The sequence below is a fragment of the Tachyglossus aculeatus genome, chromosome 15, assembly GCF_015852505.1.
Source record: "Tachyglossus aculeatus isolate mTacAcu1 chromosome 15, mTacAcu1.pri, whole genome shotgun sequence".
Taxonomy (NCBI): Eukaryota; Metazoa; Chordata; class Mammalia; order Monotremata; family Tachyglossidae; genus Tachyglossus; species Tachyglossus aculeatus.
The window spans coordinates 21392055-21408195 of NC_052080.1; the positions used below are offsets into that span (position 1 = coordinate 21392055).

General features: G+C 50.7%; 1 protein-coding gene across 4 annotated transcripts in view; it reads left to right on the top strand.

Moving 5' to 3' along the window:
- The window catches only part of FAM20A (FAM20A golgi associated secretory pathway pseudokinase), a 42184-nt gene that overhangs the window by 11623 nt on the left and 14420 nt on the right, over window positions 1-16141 (top strand). For 2 of the 4 annotated variants that reach the window (XM_038757477.1, XM_038757476.1), the window contains exons 2-5: window positions 12602-12786; window positions 13726-13776; window positions 14646-14724; window positions 15292-15384. In XM_038757477.1, coding sequence (XP_038613405.1) covers window positions 12612-12786; window positions 13726-13776; window positions 14646-14724; window positions 15292-15384 — 398 coding nt within the window. In that variant the 5' untranslated portion in view covers window positions 12602-12611. Of the gene's footprint in view, window positions 1-4537; window positions 4907-9187; window positions 9218-12601; window positions 12787-13725; window positions 13777-14645; window positions 14725-15291; window positions 15385-16141 lie in introns of those variants that run through there. The other 2 variants (XM_038757479.1, XM_038757478.1) reach the window with 2 other exon arrangements.

Sequence of the window (16141 nt, forward strand, 5' to 3'; positions counted from 1 at the left end):
ATCTCCACCCACCCTATTCCCTTCCATGACCCCTCTCGGACTGCACCCTCCCATCCCACCCCACCCCCAGGAAGACCCAGCCAAAGCTTCCATCCCCCTCCCACCCATCCCCACCCCCCAATTTCTCCCCAAGGCATTTTCATCACCCCCCTCCCATTCCCTTCCAAGACCCCTCTCGGACTGCAATCCCCCCATCGCACCCCACCCCCAGGAAGACTCAGCCAAAGTTTCCATCCGCCCCCTCCCACCCACCCCCAATTTCACCCCAAAATGTTTTCGTCATGTCCACCCCTGCCCCGCACTTTGCTCTGCACTCTGAACTTTTTTCCCCGTAGTCCGGTTTCTCGGCCAGTCCGTCCCTGAACTGGTTTTCCAGGATTTGCTTCCCAACGGCAACACCCGGGAGAGAGTTGGATTAAAGCCCTTCTGAGCTTTTGGTTCAGCCCAGCTCTTGGGCTTAACCCCTTAGCGCTCCTCTCCTTCTGATGGTCATTTTCCTGTGTCCTAGGTTTAAAAGAGGGCAGGACCCTGGAAAGCTAGCAGGGGTGGGAGGAGGGGTTTGGTTTGGGAGGAAGAGGAGAAGTAGTGTGGTCTAATGGTCAGAGCCCGGGCTGGGGTGTCAGAAACACCTGGGTTCTAATCCTGGCTCTGCCACCTGTCTGCTTGTGTGACTCTAGGCCAATCACTTCACTTGTCTGTGCCTCAGTTCGCTCATCTATAAAATGGGGATTAAGACTGCGAGCCCCTTGTGGGGCAGGGACTGTCTCCAACCCTTATATCTACCCCAGTGCTAAGAAAAGTGCCACAGTAAGCACTTAAATACCATTAAAAAAGACCAAAAAAATAGGAGGAGAAAGGTATTCTTCAGTGCCGAAAGAGTCAGAGAATTTTCCTGGACAATAATGGCATTTTATTAAGGGTTTACTATGTGCTAGTAAGGATATGATATCACCGGACCGGACACAGACGCCGTCCCGCATGGTCCCCCCGGTCTGATTTAATCTCCGGTTTACAGATGAGGGGAGGGGGAGCTCAGAGAGGTTGAGTGACTCGCCCAGCGTCACACAGCCGTCCAGTGGCCCAGCTAGTCCCAAATACAACAATTTAGGACTAGTAGAACCTGCCAGCCCTGTGCTCCTTCTACTAAGTAGGCCACACTGCCTGAGGGAGTTGCCTGCCTGATCACCCTTTGAAACAGTTATTTTCTCCTGCCAGCATTTCAACTCGATGGCAGTTTTATCACCTCCCGGTGGATCTGCCTCACACGTCGCTTCCTCATAGAAGGCGGTGATCCGCCAGGGTGTTAGAAAAGCTCCGGACCAAAATGGAATGGAAAATATCAAATGTGTTTAAATTGGATGTTTCCCCATTGGAGACTTATTTTTGCAAGGAGGGTTTGGGAGGCAGAGTGCTTATGGCTGGAAGCTTCCAGATCGTGATAAATGGCCTCTGTGGTGGGCGTAACAGACTGAATCGGAGGGAGAAGGAGTCGATCCCCATTTGACAGATGAGGTAACCGAGGCCCAGAGAAGTCGAGTGAGTTGCTCAGTCAACTGTCAGAGATGGGATGAGAACCCAGATCCTCTGAGTCTTTCCACCGGGCCACGCCACTTCTCGTTTCCAAACTCCATTTCTAAATATCATCCCTCACCCCACCCTCTCCGTTTCTTCCAACGAGAGATTTTAAAACAGAAGGAAATCTGACCGTTGTGTGATCTCCGTGGAAGAGAACGTAAGCCCTACGTTTCTCCACCCCGTGTTGGCTCTTCACCGTTTGTGCCGTTTCTCCGAAGTTATCGCCGTGAGGTTGGAGATAACTTTCGGTGGTCAGAAGCCAGAGAGCGAACAATTTCATTTTTTTTTCCCAAAGAGAGAACCACCGGCCGTTGTCCCTGAAGCAAAGTCCAACTGCAGTTCTACTTCTGTGGACATTGCCGCTTGAACCTGGAGAGGAAAACCAGAATAGACTGGTTGCTCACTGTGGGGCCTTCCAGGAGCAATTTGGGATTGCTCTGTGTGCTAGGATATTTAGCGTTACCTTTATAGTGGATATAAATGCTAGCAGATACCTAACCGGCAAGGGATATTTGATAAGGAACAGTAAAAAGGATTGGAAATTTACCCCAAAGCGAGAGGCTTCAAGGAAATAATAATTGCGATATTCGTTCAGCGCTTATTGTGTGTCAACCAGTGGACCGAGCACCTTGGTAGATTCGAGATAATCAGCTTGTGCACAGTCCCTGTCCTACATGGGACTCACAGTCGAAGCAGGAGGGAGAGCAGGTGTTGAATCCCCATTTTACACATGAGGAAACTGAGGCACAGAGAAGTTTGGTGACTTGCCCAAGGTCACACAGCGGGCAAGTGGCATTGGCATTTTGATTTGGGACAGTGGCGGGGAGACTGGAGGCAAAGCCACTTGGGAACTATTACCTTTGTCCCTTCAGTGGCTGTGTTGGTTTAGCTATTTACCTGGGAACATTTAGAGTTCTCAGTGTCACTTTGACACCGCAGAAAATATCCAGGCGGAAATTTGGGCAGTGCAGCAAAAATCCCTATCACCGACCCGCTCGGCTATCTATCCTGGACACGGTCCTCAAACGGTGCAGCTTAAAGTCCCCCAGAACCATTTAGCAATGAGAAATTATCTTGGCTCTAGAGGGAGATCGATGAGGTGGGAGACCTTGCTGCGTTTGGTGGGCAAAGAAGAGTTCAGGGTTTATGGGTGGGATGTGGCAGAGCAGATAAGAAAGCTCTACTCTCCGCTCCCAGCGTCTCTAAGTCGGGTATAGATGCCGCAGCAGGACACGGGGAAGAGACAGGTTCTGGAATGAAGGAGCTGAGTCTGACAAACTCCTCCATTCCCCCTTGGTTAGAAATGACCGTGAAATGTCAGCGTGATCCCCCAGTAACACCGTTGGATCTGTCAGTCAGTCAATCATATTTATTGAGCACTTGCTGGGTGCAAAGCACTGTCTTAAGCGTTTGGAAGAGTGCAATATAACGGGCAGACACATTCCCTGCCCGCAACGAATAGAGGGGGCGAGGCAGCGTGGTGTATTTCACTTCATGTTGCTGCACATTTTGTTTCCCCATCTGATTCCCAGTCCCCTATTCCAGCTGTCAATTCCAACTCCCCTTTTCCCGGCCCCACCTTCACCACCCCGGCTCTTTGAATCAACCAATCGGTCTTTCTTATTGAGCGCCCACTGTTCGCAGGGTGTAGTTCTAAGCGTTCGGGAGAGTACGATATATCGCAGTTGGTAGACACATTCCCTGCCCGCAACAAGCTTACAGTCTAACCACCATCCCTGCAGATTCCCTACAAGCCCCCGCCCCGGCAGTGTCCGAGATTCCCCAAACCCACACCCGTTCCTGAAGTCTCTTCCGCCCCCTCCTCATTACATATATATATATGCATATATATATATGCATGTAATGCACATTTTATGCAACAGTTGTTAGGCAAAAACCTGGCTTAGAAAATGGTCTGTTAGCCACATAGCCTTGAGGCTGGAGTCAGGGACTACTAAATCAGTGAAATAGTCAACAGAACATGGTGCAGGATTGCCAGGGTGATCAGTCATGTTTATTGAGTGCTTACTATGTGCAGAGCATCATCATCATCAATGGTATTTATTGAGCTCTTAGTACGTGCAGAGCACCGTACTAAGTGCTTGGGGAAGTATATTGTAAGAGTCGGTAGATCCATTCCCTTCCCATGACAAGCTTGCAGTTTACAGAGGAGCTTACGGTCCAGAGGTCCCTCTTTAACCCCCGGAACGTGTTTCTGCCCACCCCCACGCCTCTCGGAAATTTCTCAGTAACGCTTTCTATATTTCTTATAGGTGTCGGGATCTTTGGCTTGGAAGGTGACACTGAGTGTTGAGAGTTTATCTAGGTTGTGAGGTGTGAAAGACAGACAGATGTGTGAGAAAAGGATTTTACTGTCAGTGGTGGCATCTTCTGAACGAAGGGTGGCTCTCTCTGGATGTGTTTACATTCTCCTACTTTTCCATCTGAATCAGTTCTGTAGTAACCTTGTTGTTTTGTCACACTAGGTCAGGCATATGAAGGACCAGCAATTGGAGCCTAAACGTGACTCTTTCTCTCTCATCCTTTGCCCTTTGTCATCGAAGTTATTCCTCGTCCTCCGGTGACGGGGACATCTCCTTTTCCTCCAGATTAATCAATCAATCAGTGGTATTTATTTATTGAGCAGTTCCTATGGGCAGAACACTGTACTCAGCGCTTGGGAGAGTACAACAGAATCAGCAGATCCCCTGTCCATAACGAGCTTCCAGTCTAGAGATGAATCCATTTCCAGGATTCCGGTTGGCATTACCCGGCGGAAGCCACAGTCTTCCTTTCTCCTCCCACGTACTTGCTGTCGCAGCAAGAACACCCCGGCCCCGGGTTCTGGTTTGAAAATCATAGCAGAGAGCCTGGGCAGCTAGTCAAACGTGACAGTCGTTCCAGGAGGAAGGGGGAACAGTTTGCCTGAATTCTTTCCTCTGAGGGGAGGCTTCTACGAGTCTGGAAAAGGCCCAGCCCAGGAAACGACACAGGGGAGGGAGCGGTGTGAAGGAAGGTGAGAAAGAGACTGAGGGAAAGTAAAATGCAGAAACACTTCATCAAACATCAGCTCCCTTCTGCCATCCGGTCTCCGTTCCCGCACCCGTCCCACGGGCCCGGATTGGGCGGATCGGCCTTCCCCGAGTCCTAGTAGTTTCTCGAGCCCTCTTAATTGCTAACCACAGAGTTGTGTGGGCAGCGCCCGCTTACCATTTTGCAGAATGAGCCCTGGTGTTGGCTTGGAAGAGAGACCCAGCGGGACGTGGAGGAACCCATACAGGAAATGACTTTTCAAAACTTGACTAGAGACCAACTCCTTCGACCACAACTGGTGTGTGTGAAAAGCAGAGGTGGTGGGGGTTAGGATTTCTTCATTTCCTTGGGTCGCCCAAGATGAAAACCCAGCCCTTTCTCGCAGTGGAGGTTCGTGTTTTTACTATCGCCCGTTCCTTGGGCTTTAAAGAGGGAGAAGATGTGCCCCGTAATTTCAATCCCGCCAGGTTTCTGGATACAGTGGGTTCTTTTAGAAGGCTTCCCCTGAGAGGTCCAACTCTGTACAACCCTATTTGCTTGTGTTCTCCCCACCCCTCCAGCGCTTCGTACAGTGCCTGGCATATAGTGAGTGCTTAACAAATACCACAATTATTATGATTACTATTATTGTTGTTCTGTCTTTCCTAGCCCTTCTCCTCTAACATTCCTCCTATTGCCTGGATAATAGTGACAGCTTTCTACTGGTAATCGTGCAATCTCTGGAACCACTGTCCATTTCTGTGGGGGTAAATAAGGAAGTGGGGAGGGGACTGGAAGCCAGGGTGAAGGAAGGCTCAGGGAAATTACGTGACTTGCTCAGTAACTCACGGAGAAATCTTGCTTGGGAGAGCACCGGTCTCGATCCGTGTTATCCCCACCCGCTAATTGGTGCCACTGTCTTCCCGGCCACGTTCCCAACAGTTACCTCTTGTGTTTTCCCTCCTTTTAATTTTTTTTCCATCAATCGGTAGTATTCTCTGAGCGATAACTCCATGCAGAGCAGCTGGGAGAGCACAGTATCATCAGTAGACATGAGCCGTGCTCTCAAGGAGTTTACAGTCTCGTGGGGGAGACAGACAGACTGTAAAATTCATTTTAGGTTGGGGAAGCAATAGAGTTTAAATATGTGTCCGCGTGTGCTACAGAGTGGAGAAGGAGTGAGTATAAGTGCTTAGGTCGTGAAGTGGCTTTAGGAGGGGAAAGAGGTTGGGGAAATGAGAGATTAATCAGGGAAGGCTTCTTGGAAGAAATGTAATTTCTGAAGGGCTTGGAAGATGGGGAGAGCAGTGTCCCACAGGAGGTGAAGGGGGAGGGAGTACCAGGGAAGGCGTGAGGATGGGGTAAGAGTAAGGAAAATGAGAACAAACAGTATGGCCTAAAGGACAGAGCATGGGCCCGAGAGTCAGAATGACCTGGGTTCTAATCCCGGCTCTGCCATTTGACAGCTGTGTGACCTTGGGCAAGTTACTTAACTTCTCTGGGACTCAATTACCTCATCTGTCTAAGAGGAATTAAGACGGAGAGAGCCCCGTCTGGGTCCAACCATGTATAAGTACAATAATAATAATAATAATAATTTTGGTACTTTTAAGTGCTTACTATATGCCAAGCACTGTTCTAAGCGCTGGAGTCTTGCCTATGTTGCTGAATGGTTTCTGACCCATAGCTATTCCATGGATGTATCTCTCTCCATCTGCAATCATTCTGGTAGTATATCTGTAGAGTTTTCTTGGTGAAAATACAGAAGTGGTTTACCGTGGCCGCCTTCCATGCAGTCAACTTGAGTCCCCGCACCCAACTCTCTCCCGTGCCGCTGCGGCCCAGCACCGGTGAGTTTTGACTTGAAGCAGATTGTCTTCCCCTTAGTAGCCACTGCCCAAGCAAGGAATGGAACGGGTATGCCTCTGCCTGACTCTCTCTCCTGTAGCTGAGACCAGCTGCTTGACTCTCTCTCCTGTAGCCGAGACCGGTAGAATACCTGAAACTCTCCAGGCATCATCCTGAGAGCAGAAGCGCTGGGAAAGATACAAGTTAGTCGGGTTGGACACAGTCTCTGTCCCAACTTGGGGTCCAAATCTTAATCCCCATTTTTTTACAAATGAGTTATCTGAGGCACAGAAAAGTGAAATGACTTTCCCAAGATCACACAGCAGAAAAATGGCAGAGCTGGGATTAGAACCCAGGTATTTGTGGCTTTTCAGGCCTGTGCTCTATCCACGAGGCCACGCCGCTTCTCTTAGAGGATGGCATTCCTGGGACCGTCTTGGTTTGGGCCTGGGCGCTTTGAGAGACAGCGGTAGGGAGTGTGAACTTACCGATGTTCTTTTCCCCGGGTAGGAGAGCTTCCGACAAGGGCTGCGAGTAGAGCGGGGATAATGGGGAGGCAGTGACCGGGGGAGATCGAAGGCTGGAAATAGCGTAACCGGAATTGAATCCCAGCCTCCCGGCTCCCGGCTGTGAATTCGGACCCCAGTGAAAGTCCGGTAGCAGCCGATCAAAGGGAAGGTCGGAGTGGCCGGAGGAAAAAGGGCACGATGACAGACTGCGCGCGTTAAGGGACCGTAGACCAGGTTACCCGGGAAACAGGTGGGCTCTTGGAAAGCAGAAGACGGTGAAGGGAAAGTTGTTTAGGTGTTTCACCCAAATGATCTTTGAACCGACATCCTAAATGACCCCGTCTGACCGAGGGTTGTAGAAGCAGCACGGTCCAAGGGCAGGGGTCTGGGCGTCACTTGTCCACTGTGCGACGCTGGGTAAGTCACTTCACTTTTCTCGGCCTCAGTTTCCTCATCCATAAAATAATGAAGATGGTGAGCCCCTTGTGGGACAGGGACTGCATCCAACCTGATAAGCTTGCACCTACCCCAGCGCTTAGTACGGTGCATGGCACATAGTAAGCGCTTAGAAATACCATTTAAAAAAAGGCTGGGATTGGTGAACGTGAAACCTAAATTTGGGCAGATTAGCCTGTTAACCTGTCTTGTGATGAGAGCAAAGAAATCTCCTGCTCTATTTGTGTCACTGGATAGGAAGGCTTATACACTCTTCACATGCAAGACTGTCGAGAACCAGGGTTCATGTCTCATTTCCGCTTGTATACTCTTCCCAAGGGCTTAGTAATACTAATAATACTAATCATGGTAGTCGTTAAGTCCTCACTATGTGCCAAGCACTGTTCTAAGTGCCGGGGTAGATACAAGCTAAGCAGGTTGGATACAGTTCTGTCCCACATGGGGCTCACAGTCTTAATCCCATTTTACAGGTGGTGGAAATGAGGCCCAGAGAAGTTAAGTGACTTGCCTAAGATTACACAGCCGACACGTGGCGAAGCCGGAATTAGAACCCGGGTCCTTCTGACTCCCAGGCTGGTGCTCTATCCACGAAGCCACGTGGTTTCTTGCTAGTGCAGTGCTCTGCACCCAGAACGTACTTGGTAAATACAGTTACTGCTACTCGTAGGGTTCTGTTGAATGGATGCCCAAGGAAGCTGTCTAATTAGTGGGGGTGAGTAACACCATTAGCTTGGGTGTGTACGGACTACCAGAGTGAACAGTTGGTTGCCGTGAGAGAGGCTCCAAAACTTCGCCCGGAGGGTGGGAGAGCAGCGCCTGAACAAGTTGGCCTTTCCAGTCACGTAGACTGTAAGCTCATTATGGGTAGGGAACGTGTCCCCTAATTCTGTTGTATTCGGTTGCTTTCTGTGTGCAGAGCCCTGGATTAAGCTCTTGGGAGAGTACTGTATAACAGAGGTGGTAGACATGCTCTCTGCCCACAACAAGCTAATGGTCTAGAGCGAGAGACTGATGTTGATATAAAAAAAAATACATTATAGTTATGAACTTAAGTGTTGTGGGCCTAAAGGAGGAGTGAGCAAAGGGTACAAATCCAAGTGCAAGGCTGAAGCAGGAGGGAGAAGAGGAAGCGGCTTAGCCTAGTGGATAGAGCACAGGCCTGGGGTAATACTTCTAATCGGTCTAATCACGGTTCCGTCACTGGGCTGCTGTGGGACCTTGGGTGATCAATTTATTTCTCTGCGTCTCAGTTACTGCAGCTATAAAATGGGGACGAAGACTGTGAGCCCCATGAGGGACAGAGACTGAGTCCAACTTGTATCCACCACAGTGCTCTGTACAATGCCTGGCACTCAGTAAGTGCTTAACAAACGCCATTTAAAAAAGGAAGTGGGAGAGGTGGCAGAAAAATGGTGGGAGGAGGGAGAAGAGAGCCTGAAAACTTGTTCCTATCCTATCTAGACTGTAAGCCCTATTCTGTATGTACCCTAGAGCTTAGAACAGTGTTTGGCACATAGTAAGTGCTTAACAAATACCAAAATTATAATATTATTAATAATAATTGGCCCAGGGCCCCACGAGAGAGGCGGGTCACCACCTCTCTGCCCCTTCGGAAGAGTGGGGGCGGCAGCGGCAGCGGAATCCTTTCCACAAAGACGCGGTCCCTCTCGGGAAGTGGGTTCATCTCTCCAAAAGGAAGCGGTCCTGTCAGGAGCATCCTCAGGCAGCATAGCCTATTGGAAAGAGCAACAGGACCGAAAGCCGAGAAACCCGGGTTCTAATCCCCTCTCCGCCTCTTGCCTGCCGGGCGACCTGGGGTAAGTCACTTGGCTTTTCTGGGCCTTGGTTTCCTCATCTGTAAAATGATGGTTAACTACTCGTTCCCCCTCCCTCTTAGACGGCGCTCCCTGTGTGGGGCTGGGACTGTACCCATCCCCATTCTTTTCCGTCTACCTCGGTGCTTGGCATCTACCGTCTACGTAGAATTAAGAGCCCCGTGCGGGACGGGGACTGTGTCCAACCTGAATAGCTCGTGTCTACACCAGAGTTTAGGACAGCGGTTGACACATAGTAAGTGTTTAAGCAATACTGTTATTATTATAGTATCTAACTCTTATCTACCCCAGTGTCTATAACAGTGCTCGACACAGAGAAAGCACTTAACAGATACTATAAAAAAGTAAGCCCTGAATACCATCATTATTTACTTTTCCAAACAGCTAGATGACAGGCCCATTGAGCCATTAGGCTCAGAAAATCAGGGGGGTGTTTGCTGAGCAAATGCACTGTGAGAATTGAAAAGGAAATCCCTGCTTAGAGCCGCTTAGCTAACATCCTTCAACAGCAGCCTTCCCCACCCACAGACATCATCCTTCTCTAGCCTAACCTGGAACATTATTATTCATTTGTTATTAAGTCACCGTCCAGTAAATCTAAAAGTAATTTGAATGTCTGTCTCCCCCCTGCGAGACTGAGAGCTCCTTAAGGGCGGGGGTCATGTCTGTGAATTTAAGAAGCCGCGTGGCCTTGTGGTTAGAGCACGGGCCTGGAAATCAGAAGGATCCAAGTTCTCATCCCAGCTCTGCCACTTGATGATGGCATTTGTTAAGCGCTTACTATGTGCAAAGCACTGTTCTAAGCGCTGGGGAGATTTCAAGGTGATCAGGTTGTCCCACGGGGGGCTCACAGTCTTAATCCCCATTTGACAGATGAGGTAACTGAGACACAGAGAGGTTACGTGACTTTCCCACAGTCACACAGCTGACAAGTGGAGGAGCCGGGATTTGAACCCATGACCCCTGACTCCCAAGCCCGGGCTCTTTCCACTGAGCCACGCAGCTTCTCTGCAACGTGCCGAGCACCGTTCTAAGGGCAAGGGTGGATCCAAGCAACTAGGGTTGGGCAGGTTATCTGCCCTTCATGGGGCTGACCCTCTTGATCCTCATTTTACAGATGAGGTAACTGAGGTCCAGAGAAGCAAAGTGACTTGCCCAAGGTCACACAGCAGACATGTGGCGGAGCCTGGATTAGAGCCCAGGGCCTTCTGGCTCCCAGGCCCATTCGCTATCCACCAGGCCACGCTGCTTCCCTAGAATATCTAGCGCACCCAAGCCCCCTTCTCCGCTCTCTCCTCGATCCTCCCACGCATTCATACGCCCAGACTCTATACAAGTTCATGCTTCAACATGAATGGCTTTGATAAAAGCTGTTCCCCAAAGCCTCATTAACCCACAGGTTTATTAGCACATGCACAGGGAGACTCCAGCTCCATCTCCACCCGTCATGACACATTGCTATTTTGTGCCAATAGAAATAATCATAAGTGGGGGCGGCGGTCCATCCGACAAAAGTGGGGGAACTTGGAAGGCAGGGAAATAATGCTATTTCCTAAGCATTTACTATGTGGCAAGCAGTGCATTAAGCACTGAGAGAGCTCAATCTTTGGCATTTATTCAGCGCTTACTGTGTGCAGAGCAATGTCACGTCATGCAGAGCACTGTCACATGAGACAGCCCCGTCCTTTCACCTCTATTTTCAGATAGGGAAACTGAGGCACAGAGAGGCTAAGTGACTTGCACGAGGTCATGCAGCAGGGGAATGGCGGATTTGGGATTAGAACCCATAGGGTAAGGATGTAGGGGCAAGGCAGAGGCAGGAAGAGAAAGGCGTGGGGCAGAGTGAGAAGGGCAGAAGGAAACCTAGGAGGAAAAAAGGAGGAAATGGTTAAAAGGAAATGGAGGGGGAAAGGGACAAGAGGGTGATTTTCTGACTGGCTGCCAGTCTTCTCCTTAGCGGACAATCATTATTAGTATTACTATTATTATTATTATTATGAATATAGTAAGTGCTTAATAAATATCAGAATAATTATTATACACTGAAATCCTGATTTTTTTCCCATACTGTACAAAAGATGACATATACGATTATGCCTCCAGTTTCTCAAAAGATAAATTTCTCCTTCCTTCCCCACGCCATCCATTAATTTCCCCATTGCTTGCAGTCACCTTATCCATTTCTAAAGGAGCCTAGGTACTTGTTAAGCGCCTACTTTGTGCCTAGCCCTGATACGGTGTTTGCAGATGGGACACAGGCCTTGTCCCACAACAGGCTCATAGTCTAAGGAAGAGGGGACCAGGTGTTGAACCCCCTTTTTACAGATGAGGAAACGGACGCTAAAAAGTGCAGTAAAATATCTAAGGTCACACAGCAGGTAAGTAGCAGAGTCAGGTTTAGATGGTGTCAAATAATTTGTCGACCTTAATAATAATAATAATAATTGTGTTATTTAAGTGCTTATTTTATGCCAGACACTGTAATAAGCCCTGCGGTAGTGACAAGATAAACAGGTTGGACACAGTTCCTGTCCCACAGAGGGGTCACAGTCTTAATCCCCATTTTACAGATGAGGAAACTGAGGCACAAAGAAGTTCAGTGATTTGACCAAGGTCACAGAGCAGATAAGTGGCAGAACCGGGATTAGAACCCACTTCCTCTGACTTTTAGGCCTGTGGTCTTTCCACTAGGCCATGCTGCTTCTCCTATCTGCCCCTGCACTTAGCGCTCATATCAGCCGATTAAGGGTATTTGTTGAGCGCTTACCCCGTGCAGAACGCTGTAGTAAGCCCTTAGAAGTCATAATAATAATACTTGTGGTATTTGTTAAGCACTTACTATGTGCTAAGCATTGGGGTAGACATAAGATATTCTAGGCAGACACGGGCTTTGTACTACACGGGGCTCACAGTCCTAAATTGAGAAGCATCATGGCCTACCCCAGCGCTTAAAGAATACCATCATCATTACTATTATTATTATTTATTGTGCACTTAATAGAGAAGCAGCCTGACTCAGTGGAAAGAGCCCGGGCTTGGAAGTCAGAGGTCATGGGTTCTAATCCCGGCTCTGCCACTCGTCAGCTGTGTGACTTTGGGAAAGTCACTTCAATTCTCTGTGCCTCAGTTCCCTCATCTGTAAAATGGGGATTAAGACTGTGAGCCCCACGTGGGACAACCAGATCACCTTGTATTCCCCCCCAGTGCTTAGAACAGCACTTTGTACATAGTAAGCGCTTAACAAATGCCATCGTTAATTAATTAAGGTGTGCAAACCACTGGGCTAAGCGCTTCGGGGAGTCCAATCTAACAATACAGCAGGCAGATTTCCTGCCGACAGCGAGCTTCCTCTACCTGTTTCCTCAGGCGCCACAGAATGTACCGAGAGGAGCTGAACGTGACGTCCCCGGAGCCCCCGCTGCAGTTTCGCCTGGAGGCCAGCTGGCTTCAGTTCCACCTGGGCATCGACCGGAACGGGCTCTACCCTCGGGCCGGCCCCGCCGTGGATGCCCTCCTACGGGACATGAGGCGGTTGAGCACCGTCAGCGCCGGTGAGGTGCCCCGGTGCCCTGCCGCGACCCAGAACCGGTGGCGTCGACCGCCGTGGTGCTCGAGAAGCGCGGCCTACGTGCCGGCGGGCGGAAGCCGTATGGCCTAGTGGAAAGAGCCCGGCCCTGGGAGTCAGAGGACCTGGCTTCTAATCCCGGCCCTGCCGCTGGCCTGTTGGAGCGTGCTTGAGCCATTCGCTTGACTTCTCCGGGCCTCGGTTTCCTCACCTGTAACGTGGGGATGCAGTACCGGTTCTCCCTCCTATTTAGACTGCGAGCCCATGCAGAGCAGGGACTGTGTCCATTCCGTTTGTCTTGTAGGTACCCCGGCGCTTTGTACAGTGCTTGGTGCGTAGTGAGCACTTCCCTGCTATTGTTATTATTATCATCATTCATTCATACCTATTGGGTGCTTACTATGTGCAGAGCACTGTACTAAGCGCTTGGGAGAGAATGATATAACAATAAACAGACGCATTCCCTATCATCATCATCCCTGTCATTATCATTATTATTATTTAAGCACTGTAATCAGATCGGACACAGTTTCCACCGCATGTGAGGTCATAGTCCAAGGGGCAGGGAGAAGGGGCACCGTACCCCATTTTACAGATGCAGACACCGAGGCCCAGAAAAGTTAAGTGACTGGCTTGAGGTCAGCGGCAGAGCGGGGATTAGAACCCGGTGTGGGGGCAGGGAGGTGAAGCGGGGTACCCTTGAGACCTTCCGTGGTCATCACCGACTTCATCTGCCTCTTCCGACCATCCCCGGTGTGTCGGGTGGAGGGGACTGCGGTCCCTGGGATCTGAGGCTGGGGTTGGAGAGGGGTCTCTCCCTGGCACGGTCGCTCCCAGACCCCGGCCGGGGGAGGGAAAGAGGCTGGCTAGGTGGAGCGGCCCTCTCCCCTCCCCAGCTTCTCACTCAGCACCGTTTCTTCGGCAGACTACAGTCAGGATGAAAAGGCCCTGTTGGGAGCATGTGACTGCAGCCAAAGTAAGTGACCCCCCCTCCTGATCCTCCTGCCACTCCTCAGCCCCTGACACACAACCACTGCCCAGGGCAGGCTGAAAGAGTCACTGGGCAAGTGGGCACATGCCCTGGGACAATGCCTGCAGGGGTCACCCCCCCCCCCACCACTGCCGCCACATCATGACTCACAGGACCAGCTTCTTTGGCCAGTCCGATGCCCTTCCGTTTCCTCACTCTCCTTTTCTCCCTTCCACCCTCCCCACTCAGATCCTGCTTCCCCTTCATGTGCCACAACGGGCACCAGTAACCCTGAAAAACTTTGGGGGGCCAGAGGGGTGGCGATTGCCAGGGTAGAGGCACCTGGAGACAACAAGAGGGGTCCACTGCACTGGGCAGTGGCTTCCCACGGGCTTGGCTTCTGCTGCCAGGGTTATAAAACTGGACAACTGAACCTGAAACTGTCCTGGGATGACCCCAATGCTCAGGACTCAGAGAAGCAGCGTGGCCTAGGGGATAGAGCACAGGCCTGGGAATCAGAAGGCCACTTGTCTGCTGTGTGTCCTCGGGCAATTCACTTCACTTGTCTGTGTCTCAGTTCCCTCACCTATAAAATGGACAGTAAGATTGTGAGCCCTACGAGGGGCAGGGACTGAGTCCAACTTGATTAGCTTCTACCTACCCCAGTGCTTAGTACAGCACCTGGCACATAGTAAGCGCTTTAACAAATAACGTTAAAGAAAGGGGGCGGAGGGGAAGAATACCAGCCGGGTGCCCGCAGTCGGCCTGTCTGCTACAGATGGGGGCCCGAGGTGTCCAGTGGTGAGGGAGGGAGTCAGATGACCTTGGGGGAAGCAGCCTTTAACGTGCCCTCTCACCCTCCGGTGCCTCCTCAGTTGTGAAACCCAGTGGCGTCCACCTGAAGCTGGTGCTGAGGTTCCAGGACTTTGGGAAAGCCATGTTCAAGCCAATGAGGTAAGCGACCGCCGGCCCGATTCCCGTCACGATATTCCCAACCACCTCCTTCGTTCCCTGATCGGGGGAGGTGGCGCAGTGGGAAGAGCGTGGGGCTGGGAGTCGGGAGACCTAGGTTCTAATCCCCGTTCCTCCACACTTAACCTCTTCCCAGGCCTCAATCTCCTCAGCTGTAAAATGGGGGTGAACCATTCTCTCTTCTTAGACTGTGTGAGCCCCACGTGGAACTGTGCCTGACCGGATTGTCTTTTATGTTTTCCCTTCATCTTAGACTTCATGAGCCCTGGGAGGGGAAGGAACTGTGTATGACCTGATTATTTGGTATCTGTCCCGGCACTTAGCACATCGTATTCATCACTGTGGTATTTAAGGACTTAATCTCTGCCAAACCCTGTGCTCAGTGCTGGGGCAGATATAAGCTACACTGTCCTTAATAGTATAATACAGCGCTTAATAAATACCATCAGCATTATTTATGACTTTCCCCCGTGGCCGGGGAGAGTCCATGGAAGGTAGTAAGCTGGAAAATTCTATCCTGCTGGCTGGTAACCCTTTCCCTCCTTCCAGACAGCTGCGGGAGGAAGAGACGCCAGAAGACTTCTTCTACTTCATCGACTTTCAGAGGCACAACGCAGAAATCGCTGCATTCCATCTTGATCGGTAGGCTCCACGCTTCCCTCTCCCTTCCTGTCCACATTTCCCTCTCCCCCTCTCTCCTCCCTGCCTTCCTCCCCCCTTTCTCTTCTGCCTCCCTCTCCCTCTCCTCTCCTGTCTCTCCTGCTCCCCTCCCTGCCTCCCTCTCTCCTCTCCCTTCCCTGTCTGGCAATCTCCTTTACGGTTTCCTTTCCCTTATACGCTTCCCTCTGCCATCCCCACTTCCCTCATAATCAATGGTATTTATTGATTGCTTCCTATGTGCAGAGTACCGTACTAAGCGCTACCCTTCACATTTCCTTCTGCTCTCCACATCACCCTCTTCTTTCAACATCTCCCTCTCCCTGCCACATCTCCCTCTCCTCACCACATCTCCCTCTCCTCACCACATGTCCCTCTTCTCTCCACATCTCCCTCTTCTCTCCACATCTCCCTCTTCTCTCCACATCTCCCTCTTCTCTTTACATCTCCTTCTCCTCTCCCCATCTCCCTCTTCCTTATCTACATCTCCCTCTCCCTCCATCTCCCTCTTCTCTCCACATCTCCCTCTCCTCTCCACATCTCCCTCTCCTCTCCACGTCTCCCTCTCCCTGCCACATCTCCCTCTTCCTGACCTATCTCCCTCTCCTCTCCACATCTCCCTCTTCTCTCCACATCTCCCTCTTCTCTCCACATCTCCCTCTTCTCTCCACAACCCCTCTCGTCACTATGTCTCCCTCTCCCTGCCCCATCTCTCTCTTCTCTCCGCATCTCCCTCTCCTCT